This window comes from Cynara cardunculus (assembly GCF_001531365.2).
Source record: "Cynara cardunculus var. scolymus isolate 2C chromosome LG 10, CcrdV1, whole genome shotgun sequence".
NCBI classification, from domain to species: Eukaryota; Viridiplantae; Streptophyta; class Magnoliopsida; order Asterales; family Asteraceae; genus Cynara; species Cynara cardunculus.
Genome location: NC_037537.1, coordinates 26351852 through 26373520, shown reverse-complemented (window position 1 = coordinate 26373520; position 21669 = coordinate 26351852). Strand labels below are relative to the sequence as shown.

Here is a 21669-nt window from a genome sequence, read left to right as displayed (position 1 = left end):
ATTGAACTTTCGAGGTGATAATTGAATAATGGACTAAAGAGTTTTCTTAGGGTTTCATGATGATTAAGAGTAATGGAGATAATTGAAATTTGGAGTTTCATCTCACGACAGTATGATTTTTAATTAAGAATAAAACAAAATTAAAAATTAGAATACTAGATATAACATTAAGAATAAAATAAAACTATATAATATTTTAAATAGATTGAAAACAGGTCAAAAAAATCAACTCAACCTTACTCATTTATTTAAATGAGTTAGTCGGGTTGACCCATTTATTTAAATGGGTTGGAAATCTCAACTCAACCTACTAATTTTGGGTTGGGTATTTTTTTGCTGCCCCTATGAAAAATTCTCTTAACAATGTCTTATTGCAAAGGTTTGGTGTTATTTAAATGACCTTATGAAAACAGGTTGTTCTCACATGATCTCAAGTCATCGTTGGTATTTTGACAATTATTTTTTAGTTGATACTTCTTTCGTCTTATATCAATGTTTACATTATTATTTTAGTTTGTTTTAAAATATTAAAATAAATATTCGTTTATAAAAGTACATGTCTATTTTTTTTCATTTTATTGTAGATAAAATTTATCCCTTTATAGTTAAAGGTAAAATTGTTCTTTTGTTAATTAAAACGTGTAATAATTGTATATTTTAAAAGTGTACGTCTTTTTTTATTGTGAAAATTTATTTTGGTACAAATATGTTATTAATGTTAACAAACAAAGTATATGTATCAACTTAGGGATTGTTTGACAGTTGCTGAATGGTTTTACGCATAATGATTAAATAGTCAAAATGATTAAGAGGCTCTCATGATATAGTGCAAAATGAAATATAATTGTTTGGTAAATGTTTGCAATGAAATTAGGGTGCTGAATGGTTAAGGTATGCCCAATAAACAAAATCATTCAGAGAGTTTCAGAACCATTAAGAGACATACTTTTTTTTTTGCCAAACAAAATCCATCTCTTGACGTTTCAGAGGTTGCCTCTTAATGAAACTATTAAGAGGTAAACAACCAACCATTTAATTGATTATCATAACTTTGAATTATGGAACAGTTTCAACATAATTTTTATATGTGAAAACAATTAAAAAAATTCTCTATTCTCATCATAAAATTTGGAGATTCTTTAAATCTGTAGATTTTTATCGTTTCTTTCTTACTTTTTTTATTGTTGAAACAAAAAAGGGTATAAGTCTCCGATTTCCGTATTTTGCAAAATATATTCAAGATGCTCGTAAAAAGTCGTTATTGATAGAATACCAGTAACGCAACCCTGTAAAGTTGAATAGAAATGTCAAATAAGAAAACATGATTGAGGTTGGATGATTCATTAGTTGGTTCAAAACTTCAAACAACAAACAGCGATTAACACAAGTTGTAAAATTATAAGTTTAAAAGTACAGTTGTGCAAAGCGATGAAGGTTAGAATCCAAAGTACTGTTGACGATGAGACAATCGATTTAAAACAAGTAGGTAAAATGGTTGTGTCTAAATAGTAAATCATAAACCTGTACACTAAACGATAAACCGTAACAGTTCGTAATTAAAAAAAGAGTATTCATTTGATAACCAATAAAATCGTGATAACCTTGAGAATCGGTGCATCATGTGCTATTTCACGTGATTTTTTTTCAATTTACGACATGGGTTTGGTGCGTTGATTAATATTCTTGTTTTACAGTGCGAACACAGGCTTTATGTGTTTGTGAAACAAAAATGCAACTAAAAAGTTTAACATTGTGAAACGAATACAAATAAAAACCATCTCACCATATACAAATATATGTTAATTACTATACGGGGTTCTCATTTGATTGTGCCTCTGTTATTAAATATATAAATAAATAAAACTTTACTGGTAAGGTAATATCAGTGTTATTGAAAATTTCGTCTTAGTAATGTACCGTACAATACAACGGACCAAGCATGTTGATTGCCAGTTTATCCGGTGACCAAACATTTTCAGAATTAACTCGTTGATAACATGTATGATTTATTCAAAATAAAAGTTAAATCAGTTTAAAAAAATATACATTTAATTCCAACCGTTTATGTATTTTAAAGATTTCAACATTAATTTTATCATCAAAATATTCAACAAAGCTAATATTTCCATAGATTTTCAAATAGATGTTATATCAAATGATACATAAAGTCACCAAAGGGTTTTAGTCTAGCGGTATCGTAGTCTTTGGCATTCTATAAGGTCAGGGGTTCAAACCTCACCAAAGGTGAGGAGGGTGTGTAAGTTTATTTGTTACATTTGCCGTAGATAAATATTATATACTTCAAAAAAATGATACATAAAGTCATAGGGAAATTAATTAAAATAGTCGTTTTTACCAAGAAACCATTTAGCCACTTCTTTACAAAGTTTATCAAAATATCCCCAGCCCTAGGTCCGCAATTTTTTAGCCAGCCTGGGTGAGAAATGTAATTTTTTTTTATATTATTCTCAGGGTGACCACCTGCTTTGCAGGTAGCACGGAATCACAGTATTTGAACCTTCGTGACCACAAAGGGATTTTTGTTCCTTATTATATTTGAACCTGAGACCTCCATGCACTTTTTAACTTTGGAGCTCAAGCTCAAACCAATCAGGTGAATTGCGGACCTGGGTTTTGCTGACCTCCCAAGGCGATCTCCAAGCAATTGCGAACTTGGGTTTTGCAGACCTATGACTTTTTTTTTTTGATAAATTTGGAGAGAAAATGATTAGTAGGTAAAAACCAATTCTAAAAAATGACTATTTGAATTAATTTCCTGATGGGAATTAAAAAAAAAGCGTTTATTTATATTTAGGATTTAATTTCGAGGAGTTTTTCCAGAAATAGTAATTAGGGTAAGATACATTTTTGACATCTTTATTAATCGGTTATTTATAGAAAAAATTTATAAATAATTATAAAAATAATTGAATTACATCTTTATTAATCGGTTATTACAAAACATATGCTTTTAACATTTTTTTAAACCTTATTGCATACAATTCTACGAAATCCCGAGCACTCCCTAAGAATTTCAAAATCCTATATTCAAAGGATCTCAAATCCGGACAATTCAACAAACCAAACATGGTATTGAAATGGTTTTGAAATCAAAATTCCCCCAAATCCATTTAATTTCTTCAAACCAAACGGGACCTTAGTAACTAAATTATTGAACTACCATCTATATATGGTCCATACTAAGATCTATTCAACTGTTCATCCTATCTTCTCTAGGGAATTGATATTTCAACAGTCTTTTAAATGCCACATGGATAAAAATACAGATTAATTTGTAAGTTCCTTATAAGTTCAAAGTTATACACTACCAATAACTAGAGATGACCAAAAATCGGTCTCGGACAAGACCCATACCGATAGTCCCGGTACCAACCAAAATCCTAGAACCAATCGAGTCCCAGCCCCAAATTTGGTCTCGATCCCGACCCATTTTTATATTTATAAATTTAAATGTTTTTTACTCAAAAATATCATACATGTTTTTATAATTATTATTTTTGAAATTAGAATTGAAATATACTTTAAATAATACATACAATAAAAAAAAAACTCTAAAATCTTGTACAAATTCTTAAAAAACTTGTATTATAACTTATAAATAGTTAATTTTTTTCAATCGAACCTAAACATAATCGGTCTCAGTTAATCTATCTGTATTTACTTAATTTTATCATTATGGCTGAAACTTTAACAAATTCATACATATGAAAAGTGATTAAATATATGTAAAAGTTCGTAAAAATGAAAATAAATTTGAAAATAAAGGTAGATGAATTGCAGTTGAAAGTAATTAACAGTACAAAAATGTACAAAAAAAAGTTAAAAAATACAAGTTAGATTAAAAAGTCAACTCATAAAAAAAAACTCACAAATATTCGTAACATAACTTTTATTTTTGGGAAAATTGCATCAAAATGGAACCAACTTTCACATGATTTCTATTTTGAGGAACGAACTTTCAAAATCGTCATTTTGGGGAACCAACTTTCACCCGATTCCTATTTTGGGGAAGCAACTTTCAAAATCGTCATTTTGGGGAATCAACTTGCACCTAATTCCTAGTTTGGGGAACCAACTTGCAAAATAATTATAGAAATAAGGGAAAATTACACCAAAATGGAACTAACTTTCACCTGATTCCTATTTTGGGGAACCAACTTTTAAAATCGTCATTTAGGGGTCTCTATCGAACTTTTTGTTTATTTAAGAATATGATTGATCTGTTAAACAAGTAACTGATAATTTAAGGGTCTCTATCAAACTTTTGGTTGGATTTACCAAATTTGATTTAAACTTTAATATTGACACAGATTGGTTAGATATAAAAATCTTGAATGTGATATTTAATATTTATTTTTTATTGCATCAATTAATTTTTTTCTATTAAATTGATTTTTTTATTGGATTAGTAATAAATAATTTTTATCGTGATAATTTGGATTTTTTTTCGAAAAATCTTCAATTTGATATCTGAATTWAAAAAAACGAGATTTGAAATGAAAAATAGATTTTATTGCATTAATTTTTGAAAAGAAATGAATTTTAGTTATTTTTCTATAATTATTTTGCAAGTTGGTTTCCCAAAATAGGAATCAGGTGCAAGTTGGTTTCCCAAAATGACGATTTTGAAAGTTGGTTTCCCAAAATAGGAATCAGGTCCAAGTTGGTTCCTCAAAATAACGATTTTGAAAGTTGGTTTCCCAAAATAGGAATCAGGTGAAAGTTGGTTCCCCAAAATAAAAATCAAGTGAAAGTTGGTTCCCCAAAATGACGANAGTTGGTTTCCCAAAATAGGAATCAGGTGAAAGTTGGTTCCCCAAAATAAAAATCAAGTGAAAGTTGGTTCCCCAAAATGACGATTTTGAAAGTTAGTTCCCCAAAATATGAATAAGGTGAAAGTTGGTTCCATTTTGGTGCAATTTTCCCTTTATTTTTCACACTATTTTTTTTATTAATTGTTAACTGTTATTTATATTTTGAATTTTGTTTGATTGTTTTTATTAACAAATATTTTAAATATTTGATTAATAATATGGGTTTTTATAAATCTATATTCGACACATACGTTGTATTATTTTTTAAATTGACATTTTTAAAATAATATTCACTAAAATAAATAAAAAATCCAAAAAATAATATTTTATATTTGTTTTATTGAGCTTTTCATTATTTAATATATATTTTTTCTATTTTATTGTTTTCTCCCCACCTGCAATAATGAGAGGGGTATTTTGGTGAACCATTACATGATTTGTTATGTATTTTATATTTGTAACTTGATAATATTTAATTTCCACTTAATTTTTCTTTATTTTGAATTTTAAATGACTTTTAACTGTTTTTATTTATTTATTAATTTATACTATATTACAAAACATTTAACAAGTAACTTTAAATGACTTAAAATTTATTTTATGTATGAAGTACTGTTTATTGATGCATATTATTTAAAATTCAAAATTAGTAATTTTGCGTAAGTACGACTTATTAAAACTCCATTTTTATATTCGTGTAACTAACTGCAAATAAACATAATCAAATACATGATAAACATCCATTTTAAATATAGAAAATTTAAAATATAATTAAGAGAATCATTGAGTTCTAATGTAATGTTTAATTATCATCTTTATAAAAAAAAATTATTAAACCAAAATTAATTACATTGTTATTAAATCTAAATTAGATTATAATAAAAATTGAATTAAATAAGTTGCACAAAAAAAAAACGAGAACTATTAAATTGTTAATTTGATACTAATATCGATTATATTTTTTAAAAAATTTTATGCTATCTTTAAATTGATATTTCATTCAAAAATAAAAACATTATCGTTTTATCAAAACCATATAAAAAACGTGTTATATCGATAGAGACAAAGAATAAAAATTAAACATTAAAAATGGAGATTTATCTCGCTGCATTGCACGAGTACCCTTTTAGTGCATACAAATATAAACAGGACAGACCTACGAGGGGCTGATTGAGGTCTCGTACATCCGTTTAACCGATTTTCATAAGTAATTTTTATTTGTGTATGAAATATGCATATGCTAAACTTTGAAGGGTGTTTCGGTTATCAAAAAATACAAGGAAAATCAACCAAAAAACTTAAAGAGTTGTTTGAAAAAGGTGGAATTTGTTAAAAACACATCAGACGACTTTACGTTTTTTATCCAACTTTAAGATGCACTTATTTGGCAAAAATTATGTATCTGCCACTAGATATAAACATATTTAACGAATGAATTGGATTTTATATAAAAATAATTTGTCAAAAATGAAAAAAAGTCAATTTATACCAAACCGTGATATATTTTTACCTCGTTTATCATTTGAGAGTATTTCCAATATCGTTGTACTTTTAAAACCCGAATGCTTTGGATAATTTGACCCGAAAAAACTTACCATGTTGACAAAATCTAATGATTTTTACATAGATTTTTGAAAGTTAAATGATATCGTAACAACTTGTGAAAGTGAGATTTAGTAACGTTAAATACACGATATTTTTTTTGACAGTTACATATTGCCATCGTCATCAATGTCACCGTTACGGACATCATCAAAATTACTTTTTGTCCCTCCTTTGTCTATTTACACTTTATTTAGATGCACATTCCATTTTTGAGTTCAACTGCTCTTGTGTAAACTGTAAAGTCTCTATCTGAAAGTTACAGATGCAATGACTCATATAAATTCGTGATAAGTGCTCCAGTTGTCTGAGTTGTGGGTAGTCACTACTGATATTACCAAGGTTCGTACTTTTCGTTATTAAAAGCAACATCACTAATGTTCACGGTTTCAAGGTATGCATGTGCACATCGAAGCTTGGACGCAACAATGTGGGTTGATCCCTGTTTGCTACTTTTCATTGGCAGATCAGTATTTATAATGATTTCAGTTCATTTAATTAAGAAAAGATGACAGCATTTTCATCCTGACACGTTGTCTTTATCGCAATATTAAAACGCGACATTTTTACTTTTAACTCATGTGTAGAACCGTAAATTGTTGTATATTTTATTAATATCATAACTCGTTGTCAGTTATATTTATGAAATGAAAAAACAGTGAATTTACGTTTAATACCAGTGTATCTAAACCCTTTGCTTTAAAGGGTGAAACTGACATTTCGTATAAGAGCAAATCGGTCTATTGTCAACTTAAAAGGTCTACTAGAATTTGTAAATCAACGTATTTGATACGAAAATACAATATATGTGATATGTGTGTCACGGTGTGTAATAACCCAAAAAAAAAAAATTTAAATGTAATTTAATGACAGGAAACCCAATGGTCATGAAACCTACGACTATTAATCATGACTTATCGTTTCATATCCCGTGAAACCGCCGATGGGGTTTAGTATAAAATGGGAGTTTGTAGCTTTATGTGTAGCTTGGGGTCAAGAAGGAGAACTATTGTGAGAAAAGGCGACGGTGGACGTTGTAATGAGAGTTGACGATGCTCTACAACGTAGCTAGTTTGGCACCAATCGGGGAGACGCTAGCCACGTTAAAGATCGGTTTGGGCTACGCCATGTATAGTGAGTTACACGTGATTTGTTTTTAAAATGGTTGCATGCCTTATTTCTTATTATCCACAAGTTGTTTGAAGCTTCTCGAGATTTTTGATACGTAATATATGCGTGAAAAGTGGGATATTTTTATAAAATGTGTTTTGTGTATTTGTGTGTCAATTGGGATGTACTACAATTTGAATTCGTAAAAACGAGCATGCTTTGTGAGTTTGTCTAAGCCGTAAGTGCGAACATGTTGTGTGATTTCGCCAGGTAATGTTGTGTGAGGTAGACATCTCCCATGACGCTGTTGCTTTGTGATGTAGACACGCGCTAAAATATCTTTATTTTTTGAAAATCATTATTCTCATCAAGGCATGCTAAATTTATAAATCTTCGTGAAAATTGTTTTTTATAAAAGTTGTTGTTCATGCATGAAAACCGTGGATTCACTGGGCCTAAGGCTCACCCAAAACTCTTTTAAAACTTTTTCACCCAGGCGGCTATTAGACTGGAAAGAAAAGTTGGATAAAGAGATAAATAAAAATTAGCATCAAAGAAGGATATGTGCAGATCAAGGCATTGTTATATCGAACAAAGTATGTTCGTCAAGTATGTAAGTTTAGATGGTGATATAAATTGTAAGATTCGAAATTTTATTTCCGATGCAATGTAAGTGTTTGATCTTGGGATACTAATTTTGATATATTTAAGTATTTGGAAATTTTGGAATGTTACACGGTGCTAGCAGGAGACCAGACAAATCATGTGCCACTCATTTAAGTTTGGTCTATGAGTACTTTTATCGCCAATTTATTATTCATGTAAATTCATCGTAAATAATTAAACATTAAATTTAACGCCGTCGTCAATCAAAGAGACAATTATCTACTTGTTATTTGAACGCTTATCTGTTAATCGTTATCTATATTTATACTATATTATAAAGCATTTGACAAAAACTCTTAAAAAACATTTTTTATGTATGAAGTACTGTTTATTGATGCATATTGCTTAAAATTCAAGATTATAAATAAATTGTGCGTAAGTACAACTTACTAAAGCCTCATGTTTGAATCGTGTAACTAACTGCAAATAAACATAATCAAATAGATGATAAACATCTTATTTTAAATATAAAAATTAAAATATAATTAGGATAATCATTGAGCTCTAACAAAATATTCATTTATTATCTTTATAAAAAATTATATTATTAAACCAAAAATAAAAAAATGAATTAAAGAAATATAAATAAAAGAAATTTTAAATAGTTAGTTTGGTACTAATATCATTATTTTTTTCAAAATTTTATGATATTTTCATATTTATAGTTATTTAAAAATAAAAATATCATCGTTTTTTCTCAAAACTACATAAAATCGTATTATAACATCGATTGAGATGAAAATAAATAAAACGAAATATTAAAATTGAGATATATCTCGTTGTATTATATGTGTACCCTTATAATTATTTAATAACTTTTGAATATAATTTATCAGGAATAAATGTTAGCTTATCAAAATCAACTTGATAATTTTTGTTTTCTTTTAATTATCTTTTATTTACATTTTTGGTCCCTCTAGTTTGTTTTTTCTTTATCCTTTTTAAATTATTGTACACATATCTAAGCTATTATTATCATTTATACTTTTAATCATGATTTTAACATTTTAATTAAATTACCAAAAATAGTATGTTTAATTAAAAAATAAAATATTATTCTATAGATTATTATCATAGGGATTGCGTTCACGTGAGACCAACCTGTTTTCATGAGACCATTTTTTTATACTTGAAACTTCACAGCAAAACACAGAGAAGGTAAAAAAAACCAAACATTCACAGCAAAAACACTGTGAAAGTTACATTTACAACAAAAACACTGTGAATGTTACCTTCACATCATTTGTTGTGAAGTTTCAAGTGTAAAAAACGATGTCACGAAGCTCACAAAAACAAGTTGGTCTCACATGATACCAAATCTATTATCATAACAATAAAGACTATTAGATAACTTAACTATTATAACAACTGCTATTAATTTTTTTATATTAATAGTATGTACTGAAATATTAAAATTATATTAGAAGGCTACTCGTGCAATGCATCAAGACATATCTTGATTTCAGTATTTTGTTTTATTCTTTTTTATGTCAATATAATACAGTTTTATTTGTTTTGAAAAAGCGATAATAATTTTATTTTTGAATAAAATATAAATTTAAAGATATTATAAAATTTTGGGAAAAAATTTATATCGATATCAGTATCAAATTAATATTTTTAAAAGTTCTTATGTTTCGGTGTAATTTCCTTAATTCATTTTCTTTAATGATAATTTAATTTAGATTTACTAATAAAGAAAATTAATTTAGGTTTAATAATATAATTTTTATATAGATAATAACTAAATATTCTGTTAAAACTCAATAATTATTCTAATTATATTTTAGATTTTTTATATTTAAAATGAGATGTTTATCTAATATTTGATTATGTTTATCTGCAATTAGTTATATGAATTCAAATATGGAGATTTAATAAGTTGTAATTATGCACAATCTCAAGTAATATGCATCAATAAACAGTACTTCGTGCTTATAAAATGATTTTTAAGAATTTTTGTCAAATACTTTATAATATAGTATAGATTTAAATTTCTTAATTTAATCAATTTACTATATTTTAATAATATAATAAACTGTATAATTTAAAAAATAAAGAAGTTATTGAAATTGAATACTATGTTTTATAAATTTTAATTATTTATTTTTTTAAAATCTGATAAATATTCAATTATTAATGTAAAATAATGATTATATGTTTTTGTTTTTTCCATTCCCATTTAGTGGACATGTAATTCCAATCCGTACGTTTTGGAAGCATACATAATGAAATTATTGGGTCAATCTGAAAAGGCAAAAGAAGAGTTAATAATATTAAATTTTCTTTTTTAAATTATATTTTATTTAAATACCAGAAGGGTACTCGCGCAATTCAGCGAAATACATCTTGATTTTAATGTTTCGTTTTATATTTTGGATCTATCAATATTATGATGCTATGTGGTTCTAAAAAAAGAAAATATTTTTATTTTTGAATAAAATATAAATATAAATTTGAAAATATCGTAAAATTTTGAAAAAAAACAAGTGATCTTAGTATTAAATTAACTATAAGTTCTCGTTTTTATGTAATTTCTTTGATTCAAAATTTTATTATAATTTAATTAAAATTTAAAAACGAATTAATTTATATTTGGTTTAATATTATACTTTTTATGAAGATAATAATTAATTGTTTTGTTAGAACTCAATAATTATCTTAATTATATTTTAAATTTTTTATATTTTAGAATGAGATGCTTATAATCTATTTGATTATGTTTATACGTAGTTAGTTACACGAATTTAAAATGAAGTTTTGATAAGTTGTACTTACGTACAATTTACTTGTAATCTTGAATTTTAAGTAATATGCATCAATAAACAAACTTCATGCGTAAAAAACGGTTTTTAAGAATTTTTGTCAAATACTTTATAATATAATATAGATTATGGTTACTGGTTTGGGTAAATTGAATAAAAACGAATTATGCTTTCATGTCACACCTTACTTTTCATCTGGGTCGTTATGACATATTATGACTTAAAACATGTTTTCGGCATGCAGTTCAATTAACAAAGGGACGTTATGATCTGATTGAATACAAGATGCGTTTTTTATAGTGGGTCTTTCGTTAACTTCAGCTGCTGAATGAACCAAAAAATATATCTTTACGTAGATTTATGTGAATACGGGTTTCAAACTATTGTTATAATTTACTAAAAACGTATGAAGCATGATAATATCTTACATAGCAACATACTCCGTATATTGGACCACAATTGGATCAATAATATTTTATAAAATGGGCCTTATCTTAGGTTGTAAGCCCAACAGGCTCTTTTGAATATGGAGCAAATGGCCCAAAGTGGCTGACTCGGGTGTGTAAATTACCTAAATACCCTTTGTTTAGGATTTTTTTTGAAGTATATAATACTTATATACGACAAATGTAACAAATAAACTCACACACCCTCCTCACCTATGGTGAGGTTTGAACCACTGACCTCCTACAAGGCCAAGGGCTACGATACTGCTAGGTCAAAGGCCCTTTGGGTGAACGTTTAGGATGTTCTTGGTGGCCATTAATCTTCTGTTTAGGTGAACGTTACCCGTCTCCATCCCCCGTCTCGATTTTGAACTTCCGGGAATCCCTGTTCCCATCCCTAGTCCCCGGTTTTACAAGAAATCCCCGTCCCCGACAGGTTATCCAATATAACGAGTCTCATTTCCATGCCTATGATCCGATTCGTCTCCGCTTTCATGATCAGTGGCGGAGGGAGAAGATGATAAGTTTCAAGAGGAACAATCATGAAAAATTTGTGGTGTTGAAGACGACGAATATTTGACTTTTTACATTTAGGGTTTTGTTTAAGGTGTAAATATGCTTTATCTCATCAAGTTTGATCACTATTTTAGGGACTAAATTTGCAAGATCAATATAAAGTTTAGGGACTAAATTTGCAAGATCACTATAAGTTTAGGGACTAAATTTGTAAATTTCTCGTTCCCTTTTATCTTCAGGCAAGGTTCTTTCAACTGTCTAAAACCCCATAAACCACGGTCATGGCTTCCTCTACAGCTTCCCCTCACTTTCTTCCTCTACCTTCCTCCAAAATCTCTAGAACCACAATTCCCACTTCATTCCATCTCTCCTCTTCCTCCTTAAACCCTATCTCAAAGCTCTTCTCCATATCCACTTCGATTAATGTCTTTGAGGCCACGCCATCGTCTCGATTCGTCCCAAGAGTTGCCTTTTCATTGGATTTAGACTTGGATGACGATTTATCAATCGGTCGTGATGAAGAACAGGATCACCGTTTCTTCCCTCAACTTAAACTCTTTGTGGGTAATTTGCCGTTTAATGTTGATAACGCAGCTCTTGCTCGATTGTTTGAAGGTTCTGGAAGTGTCGAGATGGCTGAGGTATAATTTACTGTTTTCAAAATAGTTCTTGTTCGTTATTGATGTTTAATTCACTCTTTTGAATCTATTTTTCGTTCTTTTATTGTAGAATAATGTAATTTTGTGTTACATACTTACTAATTTTGAATTAAATCGATCTGTATTTCGAAGTTTTTGTGGATTTGCGGTGTAATTACTGTTACTATACCTTAAATTGGCTCATGTTCTTGCTAAAAGTGGGTTAATAGTTGGATGCTCTTTTCCCCCCTTTTTAAACAACCACTAATATGTTGCAGGTTGTATATGACAAATTGAATAGAAGAAGTAGGGGTTTTGGCTTTGTAAAGATGTCATCCAGTGAAGAAGCCGAAGCAGCTGCTAGGAAGTTCGATGGCTATGTAAGTTCCTTGATGAGATATATGTTGGTGATCTTAGGGGCTGTTTGGTTGGTTTTTCAGTAAGTCTGGTATGGATAAAGTCGTGGATTAATCTGTCTATATAGATTGGGAAAGTTTTTGTTTGGGAAAGTTTTTTCATAGACGGAAGGAGCGTGTTCTTTATTGGGAGGGGCATGTTTGGGAAAAACTTGGCTCTCTGCATAAAGCTCCCCCTAGAAGCCTACTGAATAAGCAACTTTCTATGTCAAACAGTCATGTATAGCTGACCGAAGTGAGTCCCATTAAGTTCGTTAAACTGCTAAGAAACAAGCCCTTAGTGAAAAGTTCATTTTATGTAATTGGATTCACAAGAGAACAATGGGGTTGTTAGTTAAGTTATAAAACGGATTAGGAGATGTGGAGTACACTGGATGGCGCCTTATGGCGGGGTCAAGGGGTCCGTGCCCCTTTACGGGGTCGGTGCTGTTCCCACCTGTCATATTTGTTTGAGTTCTACATCGACTAGACTTGAAACAATTTTTTTGGAACCTCCGTTCTCTCCTCAAGAGCTCTTTTGGAGTGTAATCTAATGGGGCTCTACATATTTTCACATTGTGTTGAGCTACATTTGTTCATGTTATATGTCGATCTTTGTTTCATTTGAAGTAAGTCATTTTCGTGTTAAAACCTTTTGAAATCATAGGAGCTTGATGGTAGGCAACTGAGGGTCAATTACGGGCCACCTCCAAGGAAGAAGTCAGTCGTTAGAGAACCGAGAATTGATGGTCGTGGTGACAATATCTCCAACACGGTTTATGTTGGAAACCTTTCATGGAGTGTTGATGATCAGGCTCTTGAAACTTTATTTTGGGAGCACGGAAATGTAATGAAAGCCAAGGTATCTCACGATGAAGATAGTGGTAGATCAAGGGGTTTCGGGTTCGTGACTTACAGTTCTGCTGATGAGGCCTATCAGGCGGTTGAATCACTTGATGGTGTTGTAAGTGGACTCCTTATCTTTTAAATTCTAGGTTTACTCAAGATTTTTTTACGGATAGGACGACCCACTAGTTGCAGCCCATTTAGAAAAGTGGGTTTGGACAACCATTCTCAAAAAAATGGGCGACCCGCACAATAAAAAGAAGTCCAAACAAGCCCGCCCGCCCCATTTATTTTTTGTTTTTATATAATTAATCAAGTCTGCATACATCTTAGGAGCTGTGCGGTTGGTTTATCATCAAGTCTTGTGTGGATAAAGTTGTTTGTATAAATTTTGAAGATTTTTGTGTGGGATTCACTGGGTTTGTTTGGTTTGATTTGGTAACTAAACTGCATTGAAATTTCTGGTGCAGGATCTTGATGGCAGAAATATCCGAGTTAGTGTAGCCAAACCTCAACAAAGGCGTCAACTCTAAACGATCTTTTTGTACCGCTACTGAAAACTTGTAGCATTTTGTTGCTCGTATCAACGTCGTGCTTCTTAGCGCATTTGAAACACGGTCGAGTCAGTTGGCATTTCCTGCTTTCACCAATTCAACCAATTCTTGAAAAACTGCAAGTACGTTTGGGGACTTTCGATGCTGGACCCATCAACTGTTTTAAGTTGATTGGTTTCGTGATAATTCTTATGAAAGGGTGTGCGTAGATGTGAGGACTTCGAGGCATAGGCCATCTTGCGTGTACCAAGGGAAGGTGGGTGGGGCCTGGAGTCGAACATCAGACCTTTGACTCACTCGTTAATCCGCTAGGCTAAAGCCGGGGAGATTATGAACCGATTGTTGTAATATTATTTCTCCGTTCTTCATTTTAGTCTCGATTTTGTGATTTTAACACTCTAATATGGATAAAAATCTATCGTCTCAAACTCTGATGTTTTATTCCTTTCCACCAATTGAATTAATACACATAACATGATTTAAATAAATTTAAAATAAATAAGAATTTGATTTGTATTAATTTTATTGGTGGGACATGAATGGAATGGAAGATTTTAAGACAGGTGCTTTTGATTTTTATCCACTGTCCAAAAGGCTCGTCGCAACAATCACCGTGTCTCGAGACTTCCATCTCACGTCATGTTAAGCCTATGGCATGCTTTGGCCTAATGCCCGGTTTTTCTAACACGATATTTGATTTTTCTTGTCTTTTTAATGTCTTATTTGTTAGTGTTGTTAAGAGAATAGGTCAAGTCTGACCTCTTCAAGCTGGGATTTGATTTTATCTGTTTTCTAAGAGAATAACTCGGTCTTCCATTGTGACCGATTCTTTAGCAATTTGTTATTTTAGCTTTRTTTGTTTTATCTCTTCCTTGTATCTGCTCTATTTAAAGAGCCCAGTAGTATGAATAAACGTATGGTTTTTTCTTGACTTAATCAGTGAATAATACCATCCCTTACACGTGGTATCAGAGCTCCATCTTCCAGGGGATGTTTGAGTGAAATTGAGAGAAGAAAAAGTGGCAATCGAATGGCAGAGAGTAGCAGTACAAGCGGATTTGTGGTACCGGCCATACCAAAATTCGAAAGGCACTATGATCATTGGGCCAAGCTAATGGAGAATTTCATTCGATCGAAGGAGTATTGGGATCTCATCGAGAAAGGGATCAACAAGCCARCAGAAGGAAGATTACCCACTGATGCACAACAAAAGGTGATCAATGAACAGACTTTGAAAGATCTGAAGCTCAAGAATTTCCTGTATCAAGCCATAGATAGAGACATACTTGATACCATCCTCAACACCGACACAAGTAAGCAGATTTGGGATARCATGAAGCAGAAGTTTCAGGGCTCTACAAGGGTTAAACGAGCTCAAYTACAGGCCTTACGCAAGGACTTCGAGACGCTTAACATGAAGGAAGGGGAGACAGTCAACAACTATTTTGCAAGAACTCTTGCAATTGCTAAKAAGATGAAGGCRTGTGGAGAAGCAGTTCAAGAGAAACTAATCAYGGAGAAGATTTTGCGGTCAATGACGTYCAAGTTCAACTACRTGGTATGCTCAATSGAAGAATCGAACAACTTGGACACACTTACCTTGGACRAWTTGYAGAGTAGTMWGTTGGTTCACGAGCAKAGAATGAAAGTCGGTGACGAGGAGGAACAAGTTCTTAAARTGGCAGGTGACGAAAGAGGTGTGAGAACCAGAGGAGATGAAAGAGGTACGGGAACTAGGGGTCGAGGAAGTTATCGAGGCGGTTTCAGAGGTGGAAGAGGCTGTGGAAGAGTTTATAATATGAGAGTAGCGATCGAGTGTTTCAAATGTCACAAATTAGGACATTATCAAAGCGAATGTCCTAGTTGGGATAATGTTAACTACACTGAGTTTGATGAAAATGAGGAGATTATACTAATGGCTTTTGTTGAAGCTACACAAGCGGAGGAAACGTGGTTTCTAGATTTTGGGTGTTCTAATCATGTGACAGGTAACAGGGAGCGGTTTACAAACCTAGACAATGAGTTCAAACACTCTATAAAGTTAGGCAATGGCACAAGATTGAAGGTGGAAGGGAGGGGGAGTATCAAACTCTCGTTTCAAGGTAGAAATCACRTCATCAACGACGTGTACTTTGTACCTGAACTGACCGCAAATCTGCTAAGTGTGGGGCAGCTACAGGAGAAAGGATTAATTGTGATAATCAGGGACGGATGTTGTAGGATTTATCAYAGAGAYCGGGGACTTCTATTGACCTCATACATGACACCAAACAAGATGTTTCTCGTGTCAGCCGCTAAAATTTCCTCAGGTGAATGTCTACAGACAACAACTGAGGATATTTCCTACATGTGGCATAAACGGTTTGATCACTTGAATCAAGATGACTTGCAACTTTTATCAAAGAGGGAGATGGTAAATGGGATGCCCCACATTCAGGACATGAATCGCGTGTGTGAGATCTGCGCAAAAGGGAAGCAACATAGGGGGCCCATTCCAAAAACGGCGAATTGGAGAGCATCAGAGAAGCTTCAACTTGTGCATACCGATCTTTGTGGTCCGATCACACTGTGCACTACAATGGGAAAAAGGTATATGCTAACTTTTATTGATGATTTTAGCAGGAAACTATGGATTTATTTTCTATCGGAGAAGCATGAAGCACTTGGAGTCTTCAAGAACTTCAAGACTTTAGTCGAGAAGGAAGCCGAAAGAAAGATAGCATGCCTCAGAAGTGAGAGGTGGCGAGTTTAACTCCATCGACTTCAACGAGTTCTGTGCTACCAACGRAATTAAGAGACAGTTGACCGCTGCTTACACGCCCCAACAAAATGGGGTTGCGGAGCGGAAAAATCGAACCATCATGAACACCGTTCGATGTTTGCTAGGTGAGAAAAGAATGCCAAAGGAGTTTTGGGGAGAAGCAGCTCGATGGACAACACACTTCCTTAACAGGAGTCCGACTGTTCTTTTGAAAGATAAACCTCCACATGAGGGTTGGTACGACACAAAGCCTAATGTGGACTACTTTAAGGTGTTTGGATGTATAGGGCATGTACACATTCCAAATCAGAAAAGAGTTAAGTTGGATGAAAAAAGTCATACATGCATATTCCTTGGTATGAGTGAAAAATCCAAGGCATATAAAATGTATGATCCAGTGAAGAAAGTCACTGTAATAAGCAGAGATGTGCTCTTTGATGAAGATCGATGCTGGAAGTGGGGAAGGAGTTTTGAAGGAGAAAGGACAGATAAGCTGATAGAAGAGGAGGACACGAGACAGTTCACTAATGATGGTGCTAGCCTCGAACCAGAAAGTTCCAGCCATCGTGAGCCAGAAAGCTCCGATCGCCCCGAGACAGAAGACCCTTCAAATACTAGAGTAACAAACAACTCTAGTTCTGCCGGAGAACAGCCGATTCAAGAAGGAAGAAGGCGTGTAGTACCCCGACATCTTCAAGATTACGTAAGTGGAGAAGGGATCTCTGAAGATGAAGAAGAACAATACCTAGTTTTTCATGCGTCTCAAGAAGATCCAATACGTTTTTCTGAGGCTGTTACGGAGACGAAGTGGAAAGATGCAATGGATGCCGAGATGGAAGCAATTGAGAAGAACAAAACATGGGAGCTAGTTAACCTACCACCCAGAACAAAGAAGATAGGAGTGAAGTGGGTTTACAAGACCAAGCTAAATGAAAAAGGAGAGGTCGACAAATACAAAGCAAGGTTGGTCGTGAAAGGTTACGCACAAAAATACGACATCGACTATGATGAAGTATTTGCATCTGTGGCTAGGTGGGATACAATTCGAATGATACTAGCACTAGCGGCACAAAAGGGGTGGAACGTCTTTCAATTAGATGTCAAGAGTGCGTTCTTACACGGAGTCTTAAAAGAAACTGTTTATGTTGAACAGCCGGAGGGGTATGTCCGAGCAGGAGAAGAACATAAAGCCTACAAGCTCAATAAAGCTTTATACGGACTGAAACAGGCGCCAAGAGCCTGGTATAGTAAGATCGAAGAATATTTTCTTAATAATGGCTTTGTCAAAAGCAGCCAGGAGCATACGTTATTCTTCAAACACGATCCTGAAGGAGGTTTTCTTGTAGTAAGTTTATATGTGGATGATTTGATTTTCACCGGAAATAACTTGGCTTTATGTGACAGATTTTAAGTCTCTATGAGTCAAGTTTTCGATATGACAGATCTGGGAAAGTTGCACTACTTCTTGGGAGTAGAAGTCCAGCAAACAAGAAAAGGAATCTTTGTATGCCAAAGTAAGTACGCAAGCGAAGTGCTGACAAGGTTCGGAATGGAGAACTGTAATCCGGTGAATAATCCGGTCGTKCCCGGAACGAAGTTAACTAAGAAAGGAGGAGCARAAGCTGACCCGTCACTGTATAAACAGCTGATAGGYAGTCTAATGTACCTAACGACTACCAGGCCTGATCTGATGTATGTGGTATGTATGTTAARCAGATTTATGTCCAATCCAAGAGAAACACACTTAATGGCTGCTAAAAGGGTGTTGCGATACATTAAAGGTACTTTAATGTTTGGCTTATTTTATRAGAAAGGTAACGATGAAGAGCTGAAGGCCTATACTGATAGTGACTTYGCTGGAGATRCTGATGGTAGCAAAAGTACATCAGGATATGTATTTTTGATGAGTAATGYCGCGGTAGCGTGGAGTTCAAAGAAGCAACCCATAGTAACACTATCGACCACAGAAGCTGAGTACGTTGCAGCCTGTGCATGTGCCTGCCAAAGTATTTGGATGAAGGGGATTTTAGATGATCTCAATCAAGGTCATAATAAATGCACAAAAATCCTTTGTGATAATAGTTCCTCAATCAAGCTTTCCAAGAATCCGATGTTTCATGGAAGGACTAAGCACATTAAGGTTCGGTTTCACTTTCTACGTGATTTGGTTAAAGAACGTGAAGTGGAGCTGGTTCACTGTGGAACAAAAGAGCAGGTCGCTGACGTGATGACAAAACCAATGAAGCTTGACACTTTTATAAAACTACGAATAATGCTTGGAGTTCAAGAATCAAACTGAGTTGGTTACTGCAAGCTCAGTTTGGGGAAGGATGTTAAGAGAATAGGTCAAGTCTGACCTCTTCAAGCTGGGATTTGATTTTATCTGTTTTCTAGGAGAATAACTCGGTCTTCCATTGTGACCGATTCTTTAGCAATTTGTTATTTTAGCTTTGTTTGTTTTATCTCTTCCTTGTATCTGCTCTATTTAAAGAGCCCAGTAGTATGAATAAACGTATGGTTTTTTCTTGACTTAATCAGTGAATAATACCATCCCTTACACGTTTCATATATAACTTAATTTAAATTATTTATTATCGTTGACTCATTGAGTAATAGAAGAAAATATATGTTTATATACATAGATCAGGTTTAGAGGAAAACCGCAAAAAATGAAAAAAATGAGGAACACCTTGATAACCGTTTATCTGGACGATATGCATATGTGTATACAAGTAACTTGTAAGCAATTTGTGCAGTGTGCACATGTACATAACATGCACACGTGTATAAAAACCAAGAAAAACCTTAAATAACTTGTATGCACATGTCCATACCATCTAGATGAATGCTAACAAGATGTTCCTCAATTTTTCAATTTTTTGGGTTTTCCCTGGAACCTCTTTCTCTCTCTATCTATCTCTCTCTCTCTCTATATATATATATATATATCATTCATATAATATAGAGATTTGCTGCTATAACCCACGCCGTGGCTCCTTAGATTTGAGGCTTGGTTTTGCTGCCACGCTACGCATTACTCTATTCAAAACCTTGTTTTGTCCCATGGATATTTAGAGAAATTTCCCAAAATGACAAGTTCTACATCAATGCTAGATTGGCAGAATCAATATCCTAAAAATATCACTAGTATTTCAGACCATGGCCACAAAAATTCGAGTGTGGTTTCAAGGTTGGATTACCAGCATGTTGAAAATCCGTCTTGGCAAGGAGTTTGAGATGAAGATCCCGGTGCGGCAAAAGAACGTTTTTGGCCTCAAAAATAAGATTTAGCAAAGTAAAGTTAGCCCATTTACAGATTTCTAACGAGCGATCAAGGTTTGCGGAAAATCATCCAATACAGTTAGAACCATCTACCAATTCTTCAGATTTTGGAATGTTGGTTCATGGCATATATATACTACAGAGCCTGGGGATTCATAAAAATTATAAGGTTTATATTATTTGAAGGAAAGATTTTGAATGCTGATTAATATCTTGATTAAGTGGTTGACAGATACAGCTTGTGGTGGAATCTGATAACTGAACAGGTACATGCATAGCATCTGGCTTTGCTATTCAACAAACTGTTTGATAAAATGCCTGATAGAACCTCTGTTTTTAGGGATGTAATAATTGGTTTAAATGGTAAAATGAGGATGGTTTAGATGAAATGATTGATTTCTCAGTCTTCAACTTCATTGGGTAGCTCAAGAAGTTGAATGTTTTCAAAGAAATGTTCATCAAATCTATGTTAGTCTTCATGATTGCTTCAAGTTGGGAATTCATCAAATCTATGTTAGTCTTCATGATTTCTGGAGTTGGCTAAAAGTGATTTCTATAATTATAGGCTATGAGCAAGATGGTTAGAGGGCAAGCTTCGATGATGGCCAATCCAATGATGCTGTAACAGAAGGTTCAAATGGTGTTCAATTTCAAGACTTCTTTCTTCCATGGTCAGTAATTCTTTGTTCTATCTTGAGATTTGCTACCAGATTGCACCCTAAGGGGTTGTTTGGTTGGTTTTCCATTAAGTCCTGTATGGATAAAGTTATCTGTGTGGATTAATATGTCCATATAGACCGGAAAGGTTTTTGTTTGGTCATAGATGGAAGGAGTGCATTTTTTATTTGGGATGGACATATTAGGAAAAAACTTGGCTTTCTGCAAAAAGCTCCCTCTAGAAGCTTACTGAATAAGCCACTTTCTATATCATTAAGCCACTACCAAACAGTCACCTATAGCTGACCGAATAAGCTGTGAGTCCCATTAAGCTCATTACGTTGCTAAAAAACAGACCCTAAATTGGTTCTTAGTTCGTGGGGTTTAGTAGTGAATCAGGTAACACTTGAACATGTTTAACTTTTGTTTTTCTAAAGAGGAAATAAGAAAGAAAAGCACAGGTTTTTTTTCACATGTCTATGTTCTATATCATTATTATGAGGATGAGACTTTTTCTGCTGTTGCACCTAAATGGGCCTCTCCCAAATGGGTTATTTGGCTAAAGGACCTTCCAACAAGTTTTTAGATATTCTTGT

General features: G+C 32.9%; 1 protein-coding gene across 1 annotated transcript; it reads left to right on the top strand.

The window, feature by feature from the left end:
• The first annotated feature begins 12221 nt into the window (after positions 1–12221).
• LOC112520171 (29 kDa ribonucleoprotein A, chloroplastic-like) lies at positions 12222–15161 on the top strand. The gene is made up of 4 exons (XM_025128471.1): positions 12222–12581; positions 12857–12958; positions 13641–13937; positions 14290–15161. Exons 1-4 carry the CDS (start codon positions 12222–12224, stop codon positions 14350–14352), a joined length of 822 nt encoding a protein of 273 aa, XP_024984239.1. The 3' UTR covers positions 14353–15161.
• Positions 15162–21669: the final 6508 nt, after the last annotated feature.

Excerpts from the sequence above, each read along its gene's own strand:
- LOC112520171 (XM_025128471.1), top strand. The coding sequence starts at position 12,222 with ATGGCTTCCTCTACAGCTTCCCCTCACTTTCTTCCTCTACCTTCCTCC. Across the intron at positions 12,582-12,856 it reads GAAGTGTCGAGATGGCTGAG|GTTGTATATGACAAATTGAA; the intron begins GTATAATTTACT and ends AATATGTTGCAG. Across the intron at positions 13,938-14,289 it reads TTGAATCACTTGATGGTGTT|GATCTTGATGGCAGAAATAT; the intron begins GTAAGTGGACTC and ends TTTCTGGTGCAG.